The sequence below is a fragment of the Pavona decussata genome, unplaced genomic scaffold, assembly GCF_977016875.1.
Source record: "Pavona decussata unplaced genomic scaffold, jaPavDecu1.1 SCAFFOLD_34, whole genome shotgun sequence".
In the NCBI taxonomy this organism is placed as follows: domain Eukaryota; kingdom Metazoa; phylum Cnidaria; class Anthozoa; order Scleractinia; family Agariciidae; genus Pavona; species Pavona decussata.
The window spans coordinates 1,331,159-1,346,613 of NW_028145457.1; the positions used below are offsets into that span (position 1 = coordinate 1,331,159).

General features: G+C 37.3%; 1 protein-coding gene across 1 annotated transcript in view; it reads left to right on the plus strand.

Annotated features, from left to right (window-relative positions):
- Positions 1-15,455, plus strand: part of LOC146484383 (uncharacterized) — a 29,973-nt gene extending 14,518 nt beyond the window's left edge. The window contains exons 4-7 of the mRNA XM_085104837.1: positions 292-718; positions 1,833-1,960; positions 9,765-11,067; positions 13,626-15,455. Of these exons, the coding sequence (XP_084960963.1) occupies positions 292-718; positions 1,833-1,960; positions 9,765-11,067; positions 13,626-14,977 (3,210 nt within the window). The 3' untranslated portion in view covers positions 14,978-15,455. The remainder of the gene's footprint in view (positions 1-291; positions 719-1,832; positions 1,961-9,764; positions 11,068-13,625) is intronic.

Sequence of the window (15,455 nt, forward strand, 5' to 3'; positions counted from 1 at the left end):
AATAGGTTATTGTTGCTATGGTACCTTTCAAAGTCGATGAAACATCTAGGCCAACAATTAGGCATTTGTTTGATAACATTATTGTGATATCAGCTCATAAACAGTGGTAGTATTGATCCCTCAAGTTTAAGTGCTGTGTACCGGTGCCAACCACATCAATTCCTTCTGAGCAATTTTAAGGCGACTTTCATTCTAACAATCAAATCAGTGTACCAGTGCGAGGTACCAGGTGTCTGGCAGTAACTTATAAGCAATGTAGTGAGAAAAGCTAACCCTTTTTTAAATTTTACGGTTTTGCTTAAAGGTACTGTGTCGGTGGAAATCAAAATGAAAGAAGTTACCTTTAAAGACGGCCAAAGTGGAGATCCTAACCTTGTCATGAAAGAAATGGCAAAATGTTTTATTGAAACTGAGGTAGATCGCATTCCATTTGAACAATGGGGTCAAAGCCTTCATTACTACTTGAAAGGAGCACTTCAGCTAATCGAGAGACAGGCAAAGGAGGGTAGTTTAATCATCTCAGTCCAGTGCAAAACGTTGGAAATTCTTGAACGTCTTTGGGACGACTACCGTTGTGGTCACCTGAATGTAGAAGCTGAGAAACGCCTTTTAACGGATGAAATCAAGGAGAGATTAAACGTGGAGTCTGTAAAGTTGGAGACAACGATTTTAGAAGAAGATTATTTTATTTGCAAGCTGTTCCTCATGCATTTTTCACGTGAGTCAGTCTACAAAAGCAGTTTGTGTTTTAATTCTATTTTGCGTAAGGGGTCATTTCATTTACCAATTTCCCATTACCTAGCCCTATCTAGACTGTAGAGGATAAACCTGAATGCCTTAGTTTTTATTATCCATTATCATGCAAACTCCACAATAAAATAAACTCATAGTGACTGATTAACTGTAAAGTGAACCCTTGTCAATGCTGCGCTATCATAACTGACAATATACCGAATTAAAGCTGCAGATAGGGCCTGATTACAGGAGAGCAGGATGATCGTAGTACACTAGTAGATCATTCCCAGCAGTGTAAGCAGACTGACTAACTTTTGCATTCATTTTTATGACATAATCGGCGCGACGATTTAGGTTGAGCCTAAGAAAGTGCTAATTTTGTTATGTCGGATTGCTTACAAGCGCTCTTGAAAGCGTCACGCAAAAAAAAGTTGGTACCAAGGCCAATTTTTGTGGCTTAAGTGCAAAGTAGATTGTCGTAGGGAACTTCAGTACAACTCAAAAAGCAAAGCAAATTTAACCTTTGGATGAGCACATTAGAAAACAACTGTTACCAATGCCCTTTGCAAGAAGTGTTCACCGAAATAGTACGCTAGCTCATTTCAAAAGAAATATTATTTTGTGGGAGACGTGGATTTGCTTCTAATTTAAGTAAAGTCGAGGTTTACCCGCTTTGGTCAATAGTTAGTAAAGATTTTGATTTTGCAAGCCATCGAAAAGTCACGGTTGTCCCAGGTAAGTGAGTAATCTCTATTGACCTCTATTGTATATCAGCCGAAAAGGTGTCATATTTTGTTGGACCTTCCCGAGTCTTCCTGTACCTCGGTGGCTAGCACATGCGTCTATTGTATAGTCTCTCCCCCTCCCCCTTCCCTCCCTTCACTTGGTGTAGTATAGCGCTCAGATTGTGGTCAGCGTCACCTCAGGGCTTCAACTCCTGCAGCCAGTTTTTTCCCACGTAGTCGTAGGAAGCAGTGTTTATTGTGGTGAAAAAGTAATTGAAAACATTTCAATAGAAATTGTGTTTAGTATCAACGTCATCAAAATATGAACTTTAAAGAGATAATTAACAGCTCCTTTTTTTAAATATTGTTCAGAAAGCAACCAAGATTCAACGGAAAGTGAAGAGGAAATGTTTCCTGAAGGTCAGCCTCAAGTTGCCGAAGAAACTAATACCCAGTCTACTCAAGGACCTGATCCAACAAGTCTGCACCTCACTGTTAAGGTGATTCCACTGAATTGCATTGCGCATCCTTGCTGCGCATAATTTTTCGCGTCATTTAGCGCGCGCACGAGCGCGCGCACGCACAACATTGCGGGATTTTCTTGACGTTAAGCTCGGCAGGAAAATAAATGGTCCTTTTCTTCTAAACGAGCACGGTGACCCCCATTTTTTATTCAACGAAATTAAAGAAAATACGACTCTCTAAGTTATATCCCAGTTTCAATAATTTTTCATTATTCAATTTCGAAAAATTATTGTGGAATCACTACTACGATCAATTTTGGACTTTTCGCGGGAAGCGTACAACCGCTCGAATGTCCCCTATTATGCCATGGGATTAATTTATTTAGCCACTTTATGGCGTTTTACTACAAAGTTACAGTACTGTTATAAGAAAAATGCTAGTATTTCATTGTCAGTACTAACTTTCTGGAAGTAGTGGGCACTTCTCGCTGAAGACTAGCCCTTTTAATATTGAGGTCACATGCCTAGAAAATAGTGAGATACTACAGCCCTCTAGGGTGAAAACAAGCACGGTGACCCCCTCTTTTTATTTTATTTTTCTGATGTACTAGATGTACTTAACATCTGTAGAGATTTTCAAAAAATTCTCATTACAAACGTTCTTTCGATGGAATCACCTTAACTGTAAGTATCTATAGCTAGAGATGCTGCAGAATGCAATGAAAGATTTATTCCCATCCCTAGATTCAATCTAACCATCGTCTTGACCAATGCAAAAGACAAAACCAAAAAAAAGGGAACAAACTTGGCTAAATTTAAGTAAGTATTCTAGGCAAAATGTGTTGTAAAATTGTCAATTTAATGCATCACTAATTTTGAGTTGGTTGAAGTCTACTCGATATAAATGTTTATATAATAAACTTGTGGAAAAACCCTATCAAGCATGCACAATTGCAATTGTTCCCACGATATAGTCACGTCATTCGTACGTGCTTCAGCGGATGTAATTGAATTTTGTTTGTTTACCGGACAAAATTACTGAAGTTACCTATTGACGAGTTATGAGCGTGTCCAGATGAATTGGCTCTCAGGTCACCTTGGTCAAGATGTGTCAACAGAAATTTTAGTCCGATTATTCAATTATTGCTAAGCCAGAGTTGGAATAATCCTAATAGTTCGGAGCACACATTATCATTGGTGTCGGGTCTAAGTGGTCCTTGGTACTAAACACAGACGTAAAGTACGCATTGAACATAGATGCGATATCAGCGGGGTGTGAGGCCGTGCGAGTTGGTGTCGATAACCCTTCGCCGACGCCCATTGACATGGTGTCGGGAAAGTTAGACTCTTTTTGGCGCTAGCTGTCGTGGTCACCCTGCCTTAACCCAGTACTTGTTTATTTTCTGTTTATGTTGTCATGTCCTGTTTGTAGTTTTTATTTTGAAGGCGAAGTCTAATAGCAAAAAGAAAAAAAAGTTTAAAATGATTAATTCAATGGCCGTATGCCAATGGATTACATATTCAGAGAGCTTCAAAATGTTCTTGTTATTGGAGCAATTTTAGCAGGAATTTCTACACTCTTACTTGATTTTGTACTTGCATTAGAATTTTAAAAATTAATGGAACCAAATTCAGTCCTCATATTATGATCCTGGACTCAACTTTACTAATTTTATGACTGACGATGATTTAATAATAATAATAATAATAATAATAATAATAATAATAATAATAATAATAATAATAATAATAAATCGAAATGAAATGTGAATAGGTTTTTAATAGCTCTTTTTTTATATACTTTTAACTTGTAAATAGCAATTTGTGTGGAATATTTTAATAAAGAATTATTTTTATTTAATTAAAAATAAAATAATAATAATAGTAATAGTAATTTAATAATAATAATAACAATAATAGTTTATTGAGCTCTCTTGCAGTAACTTACTGAATTAATGTCAATGAAAACTAATAAAAGTCAACTAAATATATTCTGTATATAATAAGTCCAATTGTACTTTTTGCTTTTCTTCCTCTTGCAAAGAGTATTTACTCGTCTTTTCTGTTGCTCTTATGTTTTACAGTTTCGGTGAAAGTGGTGGTAGAGTAAGCAGCTTTGACAAATATTTCTTGTAATATGTGTGCTGATCATGAGTGGACGTACGATAATTAGAAAGAAAACAACGTCATTAGTGGACTGTCACAGAATGAATGAATGAATGAATGAATGAATGAATGAATGAATGAATAAATGAGTGACTGACTGACTGACTGACTCACTGACTCACTACTGACTGACTGACTGACTGACTGACTGAATGAATGAATGAATGAATGAACTTTATTTCAGTCTCTGAGTATTTAGCTTGCTAGCTAATAGTGCAGACTATAAGAATATTCAAAATAAAAAAATGGCAATTGTGGTTTAAAATTGAAATTGTCTCGTATCTAAAATATTTACATTTGAAACGTTATAAGCAATAATCAATCAATATACAACGTCACTAAAAAGATGAATTGAAATGATTGCACTATATGTGATCAAGTGGTGCATATATTACAATTGACATACGTGTCCACGACTTAAAAAACAGTCAGGTCTTTCTTTCTGATATTGTTTCGAATTCGAAAGAATTTAAGCGGATTTTCTGTTACTGACCTCACCAAGGGTTTTTGTCTCGTTTTACATGCACCGTGTGTTGGTAAACACTTCCTACAGACAGAAACGACCTACCACAAATGTATTTGTCTGAGGAATATTGCAGGCTGAGGCATTGCCTGAGTACCTGCAGAACATTAAAGTAATTCCGTGACTCAATACCTGCAGATGGAAGTCAACATGAGTCACGAATGCGCATAGCAGTGGAGTGTCGAAATGAAGAAGTCCTTGAAAAACTGTGGAAAGTTTATTGTTCTGGTTACCTGAATGTCGTAGCCGAGAAATGCTTACTGACCAATGACATCAAGGAAAGATTTCAGGTGGAAAGTGTAAATTTACAAACTACTATTTTTCAAGAAGATTACTTAGCATGCAAAGAGTTCCTGATGACCAAAACATGTAAGTTGGTTAGAAGGTGGTTCTTTCTTATTTACAGAGAAGGCTAGCTTAATAATTGTGCGAACACTGTACCTCCAAACCAGTGTCGCTCGAGCTTGATTCTCGGCGTCATATGTAGCTTGAGTTCCCGTCATTGACAGGCAACAGGTTTTCCCTGGGTACTACGGATTTTCCTTCTCCTCAAAAACGAACATTTCCAAATACCAGTTCTATTGTGATAGTGTACCCAATTAGTACTCCATTCTAAATATACGGAACACTTGAATAAAGTAAATTTTGTTTATTTATCCTTCAAGCTCAAACATTATTTGACCAACTGATTAAGAATTCATATATTTCGTTTAGAAAGCACTTTGGGAAAGGAAACAATAGGATCACAAAAGGGTCCTCAGCTTCTTTGCAATACGGTGTCATAAACGAATAAAAATGCAGCAGTTTTCGCATGCAATTTATATGGTGGCTAAAAAAATATTTGGTGCAGGTATCACAACTGAGCATATAATGACAACAAACTAACTACTTTAAAACTTGTAACCCAGTCCTTGATCAGCTATAATATTTTTTTTAAGAACCGATTTCATTAAAGGCTGCAGAGATTGCTTGCAATAATTATTAGAAGCAGGAGGAGAAGAACAGAGGCAATTTTTTTACAATTGGGAGGAAACATTGTAAAAGGAAAATTGCAAGGGTTCTTGAAAGGCCATAATTCAGGTTCAAGCATATGGTTTTTAACCAGTACAAAAAAATATCTGGCAGGAACATTATTTTCCGGATCTGGAGGCAAATGGTCCATTTTGTTTGTGATTTGGTTAGCCCACATTCAGTAAGACAAGATACAAACGGGTCTGCGAAATCTGCGAGCCAGCGAGCCATGCGAGCCATCGTGCGAGCCATGCGAGTCACGCGAGTCATGCGAGCCATGCGAGCCACAGTGCAAATGTTAAGAATTTTTATTTGTTTTATTTACATTCGCGTGAGAAAATTTTGGACGAATTTTTTTCTTTGGTTTTCTTTTTTTTTTCGTTTTTGTTATAATTTTGGAGAGAATTTTTCCTATTCAAAATCGCCCAAGATGCGCAAAAAAATAAAAACAATACGCAAAAATTTATTAAGGTTCAAGACTTCAGGGAAAAAAAATCCGAGAAAAACATACGGCTGCACCGCTACTCGAATAGGTATCTATTGACGCATGTCTTTCATTGATATCCACGTGGAACTTCATTCAAGAAAAAAACAAAAAAACAAAAAAAACAAAAGAAAAGAACAGCACTTTGACTCCATGTGTTGGCGTCAAAAATGGTGAGTAAATCGCGCCATTTTAACAGGTTTGGTCTTTAGTGGAGAATCAGAGTTATCAGAACTCTGTCGGTTGGCTGACTGCTGCATGTGGTTGTCCTTTCCCTTAGACAAGTCTTTCTTCAAAACTCGCCACTAGAGTGGCAGAGGCTGGTTTCGAGATAGCATTCGACCCACCAGCTGACGACAAATGCTTCTGTTACGCTGCTTCTTTTCAAATTGAATTTAGTGCAACAATATTGACTTCGCTCATCTTTGAGTACTCATTTATCATACCTTACAAGATTGGAATGACACTGACAATCAGTCCTGACGTGTCAATTACAGTCAACCCAGGTCACGCGTGAACAGTATTTCCAAGAATGAAATGAACATTCGAATTTCCCTTTGTAATGTCCGACGCGTGAATGGAATGTTGGACATTTCTCTGGAAATCGTTCCGAAAAAGACGCATTAACTGAAAAAGAAAAAAAGAATCAAAATACTTGGGAAACAATTGTTATTCTTGAAATTTTCAATTTTGCAGTGTAAAGAAAAATTCATAGCTTTATACCGTCAATAAGCTAGGGAAATTTATACGGTAAGATCTCGTTGGCAATTTTCAAAACTGACATGTAAATTTCAAAACTCCATTCAAATTTTAAAAATATCGTTCACGCGTGACCTGGGTTGACTGTAACAAACAACTGAAATATGATGGTTTGCGTTGTCCCACTGTAAGAATTAAATATTGCGATGTTATTCATCTTGTTCCGATGCTCTTGTTCTTGTTCTTATGTGAATGTAAATACAACAAATAAAAATTCTTAACATTTATACGGTGGCTCGCATGACTCGCGTGACTCACATGGCTCGCATGGCTCGCACGGCTCGCATGGCTCGCATGGCTCACACCTTGGCTCGCATGGCTCGCTGACTCGCAGATTTTTATCACTCGATACAAACATGCAACAAATGATTCTAGTCAGTGGAGAAGTGAGTAGCATAGAACATGTGTTACTCTTCCAATTTGACATGCAGCCTTACTAAATGAGTGACTGCAAGTAGCTCCTTATAGGTGGAAATTAATTACTGACTCAGTCACTTAAGCTACATGGTTTGGTGGCTTAAATTTAATAAGAATGCTATTGAAGTACACTGACTTGCTTCACTTTAAGCAAGTCGGAAAAGTAATTGTTTTCACAAGATTTCTGGTTCTCACTCGCTTACTGACCTGAAAAAGCAGCCACAGCCATTGTGCGTCAATTTTCATTCAGTTTAAAAAGTTGTAATCTTATGCCATATGGAACAATTTGTGAAGACTCCTGTTGATACATGACATTCAGAAAATCTGTGCACCATTTTGTTGCATCAGCCAGAGATAACCAGATGTTAAAATATTTGTGAGTTCTGCTTTCTAAGGGTGACGTCACAAGCCTGCTTAACAACCTTCATCATCATATTTGAATTGCAGTTTCACTGTTGGAGCTTACAGTAGGGACTCATAGTAGGGTGGAATTACTGTTTTGTATTACATAACTTATTATGTCACAAAAGAGCATGGTGACAAGAATGGGAAAAGTACATGTAGGTTATCTTCCCCTTCCTTCAAGACACGCTATGTGAAAGCTTTCGACTTTCTTCGAGTTGAACTGTGTTCAAGTGAGCCTTCAAAAGAGTTTGTTGTTCTTCGATAATTAAATGTAAGAGGGAAGTTTTTATGTTATGTTTCACCAACCCATAAGCAGCAAATTTTTGCGTAAAAAATGGGAAGCTTGTAGACTGAAGGTCAAACAAAGAAAAAGCTATCTTATGCATCTTTATTTATTCTTGTGCCCGGTTTCAATGGCAATCAACTGATCTGGCTGGTAGATTTCAATTAACTTGCTCAAGACCAGCAAAGATCACCAAGAACTGCAGACATCTGCAGTCAATTCAAGATCAATTTAGCTTCTTGCTTCAAAGGTAGAGAAGTACAGATTTGTACATGCTCTGAATGACCTACACCTTACAAACAACTATTGATAACATCGACAAAACAGGCAAACAATAGAGAATTTGACTAATTTTACAAACAGACTTTTGAGTTGCAGTCATTACAGCTAATGACATCATAGCTTAACCGACAAACTACCAACAACATCTAGACTTAGTTGAAAGTTAGGTCAATAACCAGAGACGTTTATACCATATACAGACATTCCACAATTTACTTGTTTGTTGGTGAATAGAAAGTAGTAAATAAGGGTACCACCCAGGGGAGTGTCAGTGGCCCGCATTTATTTAACATTTTTGTTAATGACCTTGAGGTAAACCTCTTAGACGAGCCGGTGTTAGCTAAATATGCAGACGATTCTAATTTAATATCACCTGTGTATGATATGTCTGATAGATCTGAGACAATAGTTAAACAGTTTATGGAGTGGTCCAGCAATAACAGTATGTCCTGTAATCTGAGTAAATGCAAAGAAATTGTTTTTAGGATGAAAAGTTGTACACAGGTTTTTCCTCTCATGTCAAGTATTTCGCAAACCAGAGCACTCTCCATTCTTGGTATTACTTTCCAGGAAGATTGCCAATTTACTACACATGTACGCAACAAGCTACTCATAATTAAAGCTAACAAATGTCTTTATATACTGAGATAGTTAAGAAAGGAGGGTTATACTCAGGCAGACATGTAGTTATCCCTAATTTGACCCATGGTCTATCAGTCTACAGTGCTGTTAAAACAAAGCTTACAACTGTACAGTGTTTCCTGGACCGGTGTCACAAGCAGAGATACATATCTAAAGCAGTTAACATCTATGATCTATTAGAAAAACGAGACAGGAAAATTTTTGACAAACGGCAAGAGAAACTTCCTCTGGAAAACGTAATGCCTGAAATAAAGGTCACAGAATACAATCTCAGACACAAATCTAGTCACCGACCGAAATTGAACACGGATCAACTGAAGTGTTCCTATTTTAATCGCCTAATTTTTAAATGTGACCTAGCTTTGTGATTTTATATTTTTTAATATGATTTTGTGCTGTAATTTTTAAACTGTTTTGTAAAAAAAGATATGTAGTTTTTTATCTTATGAATTAATAAAGACTATTATTATTATCATTTTTATTATTATCATTATTATTATTATTATTATTATTATTATTATTATTATTATTATCATTATTATTATTATTATTATATTATTATTATTATTATTGCTTGACTCTGATGATGACTTCCGCTCAGGTTGTCACTCATCAGTCAATGTCACCTCAAACTGTCCTTCTCAGGACTACACTCACATCAATGATCATAATATATGTACTTATGATATGATTCCTGGGTATCAAACCATTTACAGTACAGTTAAAAAATGATAAATTAATAATTTAACAAAAAAATATTTGTCAGTAGTTTTGTTAATCTGGCAATAGGCTGGTGAATTGTAGTTAAATACAATGTAATTAACTTAAATGTAAAGAAGTATTTGGTTATTTCCAAACTTGTTGACAGTGTGCATCTTCATTAGGTATGAAGAGAGTTCACAAAGAAGCTTTTGGTCAGGGACCAAGCACATCAAGTAGCGATGAGTCACAGCTGCACATCAATGTCATGTTTCTATGTGAGGAGTGGGTGTCGTCTAAGGGAGGATTGCCAACCTTCAACAGAGAATTTGCAGTAAATCTGGCTAAAACATCAGGTGACAAGATTAAGGTTCACTGCTACGTCTCTCAAAGCAATGAATCAGACAGAGAAGATGCCAGGAAAAATGGAGTGAACTTAATCACGGCAAAGACTATTCCAGGAGCTTCTGATCCCCTAGATTGGCTGAAATTTCCACCTCCAGAACTTCCACATCCTGATATTGTGATAGGTCATGGACGTAAGTTTGGTACCCCTGCCCACTGTATTGTGCGAACTACAAACTGCAAGTGGGTGCAGTTTGTGCATGTCTATTGTGAAGACCTTGGAAAATACAAACAAACAGAAGAAACCAGAAGCTCTGTAACTGATACAATTGAAGATAATGAGAAGAAGCATAAAGTAGAAGTTGAACTCAGCAAAGCAGCAGATGCAGTTGTTGCTGTTGGCTCAAGGCTGCAGCAGAAGTACAGGAGATGCCTCCCAGGCAAAGAGGTACAAGTCATCACACCTGGAATTTTGGAAAAGTTTTCTCTTCTGTCAGATCAGAAGAAGCTAGACAAAGCTACTTGTCCAGAGGAGTTTAGTGTCTTTGTCTTTGGCAGAGGAACGTACGAAGATCTATCTCTGAAAGGGTACGATATTATTGCTGATGCCATTGGTTCACTTGGAGAGAAATTTAAGATGACTTTTGTTGGTTCGCCTGAAGGTCAACACAGAAGCATAGAGGATTGGTTTCTACAAAACACAAAGATCACACGTAAACAAGTTACAATTCGCAGTTACTGTGATCAAGAGGAGTTGAAGATGATGTTCCATGAAGCAGACTTAGTTGCTCTTCCATCTCGTACTGAAGGCTTTGGCCTGGTGGCCTTGGAAGCCATTTCTGCTACTGTACCAGTTCTTGTTACCAGTGAATCTGGAATAGCCAAAGCACTAGAGAAAGTAGATGGTGGAGATTCTGTTACTGTTAAATCAGAAGATCCAGAAGAGTGGTCCCAGAAAATCAAGCAGTTGTCCGAACAGAAGCCAGGAGAAAGACATGGCAATGCCACTTGTCTCAGAGAGAACTACCACAAGACGTACCCTTGGAACACTCAATGTGAGAAATTCCAAAAAATGATACAGGATTTAACAGACAAACCATCTCATTCAGCTAAATTGAGGAGAATGGGTAAGTTACAACTTGGTTGTTTAAATCCTTTAGTCCCCAGTCCTCCTAGCCCGATTTCTAACTAAAAGAAATTGCTGGTGCAGTAATATGTTTTGAACAGTATCTCAAAATGGTAAAAATCGGCTTTTATTTAAGTTCTCTTTCTCTACAATTGTGGACAAAACTTAAGAAACTTTTAGTCGATCTCCCAATTTGACCGCTGCAATAATATGCCAACAACACAGCCCCCCTTCCTCCACCTCATCAATGTTGCTCTGTCGCTGAAAAAAAAGGCTGGATCATCGTCTGGCCATCAAAGCAACATTGAGTTAGGGTAAGGGGGGAGTGAAGGTTTGCTGCTCTCCAGGCACTGTTTTCTTCAAGGTTGATTGATATATACATAATTATGCACAAAATGTGCACTTTTTTTAACAAGTTTTGACCACAGTTGTAGTAACCTTTAGTGTTCCTCTCTAAATGTTAAATATAAAGTACTAAAAGTGATGACATCACAAAAACTAAATTTCCGAAATTCAGTGGGGATTTGTTGAGATATTTTGAAAGAGCATGATGAAAGGCCTAATTGCCAAAAATCAGCATCTTATTGCAATCTGGGGGTGAGATATTACTTTTGTTATGCTCCAGTGACTCCCTAGATCGTGAGCAGTCTCTTTCTTCACCTAAGTTACGTAGCCCGTGAGAGCACATAATGGCTGTATTGAAGTGAGCAGCCAAGCCCTTTTTCCTCCCTCTCCCCAATCTCCTCATTCACTTTTTTCATTTGCATAATTTTACCCTCAATTTGTGTACATGATCCGAGGAAAAAAGTAGGACTGCTTGCAGTCTAATGACTCCATACAAATCCTATCTAATTTTGTCTCAAACAGAAACAAAATTAGAAGGATTTGTATGGAGTCATTGGAGCATACATGTAACAATACTAATATTGCACCCCCAAATTGCAATAAGATGCTGATTTTTGGCAAGTAGGCATATTTCATGATTCTCTTTGTGAACATCTTGACTAACAAATCCCATAATTTCAAAATTTCAAGTGTCTGTGACTTCTCACTTTATTGGTACTCTTTGTTAGAAAGTGACCTTTCTCCAAAAACCTTCACTGGTGTGTACCTCTTAGGGGCTGCAGAGCAGGTTTTGGAGTATGAGACAATTTGAAGCATGAGACAACTAGGGGGTGCGGGGGCATGCTCCCCCAGAAAAAAATTAAACTGAAGTCTTCTGAAATGGATAGAAATGCATAAAAAACTGTCATCACTGAGTGTAAATTTTTAATTGTATCAACTAAAATATGTTTTCTTTTCTTTTGAAGTAAGGAGTCAATGCTTCAGTCTGGCTCTTACATTTGACCAACACAGCAGGCTGATGAGGCAGAAATTTTTCTACTTGTATTCTTGAAAAAGCCAGCAGCTAATGTGAAGACCCAGTTTCGTGTTTCATGTTTCCCGTAAATGAATAAATTATGTGCTTCCTTGTTCATTATGACAATAGGATTGAATGATCAAGGATGTCTGTAGCTGACATAATTCTCCATTTCAAATATTTACGCTTAACAGTGAAAAGTACATGTAGGTTTTATAAAATGCCTTTGTGCAAAAACTCCTTCCAAGTTATTCAGTGATTAAACTTTATCTTTGTGAAAAACCGATCAAAGAACGAATGAAAATAGAAACAACAGCTGAAATTCCATTATTTCACGATTGAAATGTAGTCGTCAAGCCCCCCCAGCCCCTCTCCCTCCACAGTCCGTGCCTCTTTATTCTAACAAGCTCTCCTGTCTTGAATAATAATAATGTTTAGTAAGTTGTGAGTCACAGTGAAACTCTTAGCATAGTATCTATATTAATTAAGGTATAAATCTCCATGCTTTATTTAACAATTGCATAAAGGAGTTTGAGATCTCTTAGACATAATCAGCTTAAGGTGACAAGGGTGAAGTCCCCTAATGCTTTTTGGCCAGTCTTTATCCATTTAACAATTACTAGGCAAGGTCAAGGTTTTCATCAGCAAATAGTCACCCCAAGAACACTATCAAAGTTTAAAGACTGAAACTGAGTGTGAGCAAGCTGTGAAATCGTTTCCAGGTTATGCATAACCCAGTAACCTGTCCATTTTCGACAACGAAATTTGGTAAAAATAGTTTATTTCTAGCTACATAGTTGGTTTGTGAGTTTGGAATAATATTTTCTTTGCCTACGTTTTGAGGGCAGTTTATGAAAAATTGTTATTTAATTTTCCAAAAAAAAGTAAATACTTCTAAGCCTGAAATCCTTGATGAATGAACAAATTATATATGACTCAAATCTGCAAACATTGTTTGGAATGGCACAATTCTCCCCTGAAACGCATCACATTGCAAACTTTAAAAAAACTTGTTAATCAACAGCCATGAGATAAAAATGTGAAATAATTGCATTTCTTGATTTCAACAGGCCACATGGTACATACATGTTGATAATATTATTTATTAATGTATTTGTTGTAAGGTCGCTATTTTAGCCAGCTACTGGGCAATGCTTATTTTCTACTCCATTTTCTGTTTATGTTGCTATTACTGATAGATCCATCAGGGATTTCTAGAGGCAAGGACAAGATGACTTCTTTTCTTGCTGACTTCAAGGATGTCACTGGTGCCACATATCAAGTGAATATAGCAAACTTGGGTGATGCAGAAGCTGTGGACAAGGAAAAGACTCCACCCGCTGAAAACAAGGAATGGAATGAGCTGCACTCGGCTTCACAGGGAGGTGTTGTTGCCATAATTGAGACCATGCTATCTCTTGGAATTGACCTAAATTCAAAAGACTGTCTTGGTAGAACACCGCTGTTAGTTGCAGCTGCCAGTGGTAAAATGCAGGCAGTTAATTTTCTTCTTGAGAAAGGGGCAGATCCATTCCTAACAACCAACAAAGGAAGAAATTTGCTACATGCTGCTGTGGAAGGTGGTAATGTCTTAATTGTGGAAACGGTACTTTCTAACAACATTGACATAAATTCTAAAGATGATAATGGAATTACTTCATTAATGATAGCTGCTTTTCAAAACAAGTTAGAGGTTGTTGAATACCTCCTTCGTAAGGGAGCAGATCCACTTTTGAAGAGCAAATTGGGAAGGAACGTGCTGTTGATTGCATCAAAATATGGCAGCATTGCTCTCCTAGAGCAACTGCTTTCTGTTGTTGACATTAATTCAAGAGATGACGAGGGCAACACACCATTGATGGTTGCTGCAGCCTGTGCCAATGTTCAGGCTGTAAACTATCTTCTTGAAAAAGATGCAGATGTGTCATTGATAGGCAAAGGTGGATGGAGTCTGTTGCATTTTGCTTCTCAAGGTGGCAATGTTGCCATTATTGAGACTTTCCTTTCAAAAGGACTTGAAATTGATATTAAAGATAATTGTGGCCAAGGTATGACACCTTTGGCTGTTGCCATTGCGTTTAAGAATTTGGAGGCCTTGAATTGTCTTCTTAACAAGGGGGCTGATCCATTTGTGGAGAACGTCTCTGGTGTAAATTCACTACACCTTGCCGCAATAGGAGGTGACATTGACATCATCAAAGCCATACTTTCACGTGGATTTGACATAAACATTAAAAGCACTGAAGGTCTGACGTCACTAATGCTTGCAGCCTACACTAAGAATGTGACAGTGGTAGACTGTTTCCTTGACAATGGTGCAGATCCAACTTTGAGAGACAACTTTGGCAGGACTTGTCTACACTATGCTTCACAAGGTGGGGATGTCACCATCATAAAGAAGTGTCTTTCTCTTGGACTTGACATTGAATCTAAAGACGTTGACGGTAAGACACCTTTAATGATCGCAGCTGCTGAAGGTAATTCTGATGCTGTGAAGTTTTTGTTAGAGAGGAATAGTGTTTTTCAGTTAAATCAAGGCAGTGCACAGTAAACTATTTTCACTTTATCTTACGGCACTGCAGAGATTTGCTGCACTGAAATCATAGCTAGCTTCTATAGGTTTCCTTAATCCTGTCATCTCCAAGTATAATATATGTACATTCCTCATACAATGAAACCTGTATCAAGTGGACACCGTCATGACACTTGCTAGCATCTGTGTAATACTGAGTGTTTATTTTATACAGGTTCTGATAAATTTTGGAACCGTACTTCGTTACATTTCAATTGAAAATTTATAATTTGTAATCATTATTTCCTAACTGTAACAGTCTACAAAACAAGACGCTGTGGAGCGTATACTTGGGCGTCGTTGTATTAGGAGTATCTGAGCATGCACGTTAGTTCAGTCTTTGATGACAGGTGAACGATAAAAGACTCGCTGAAAATCTAAGGCATCACTTTGTATTTGCGATAAACGTGATGTAGTTCAACCGAAAATGTCTCCCAAAGGATGAGTAAACAAAAAT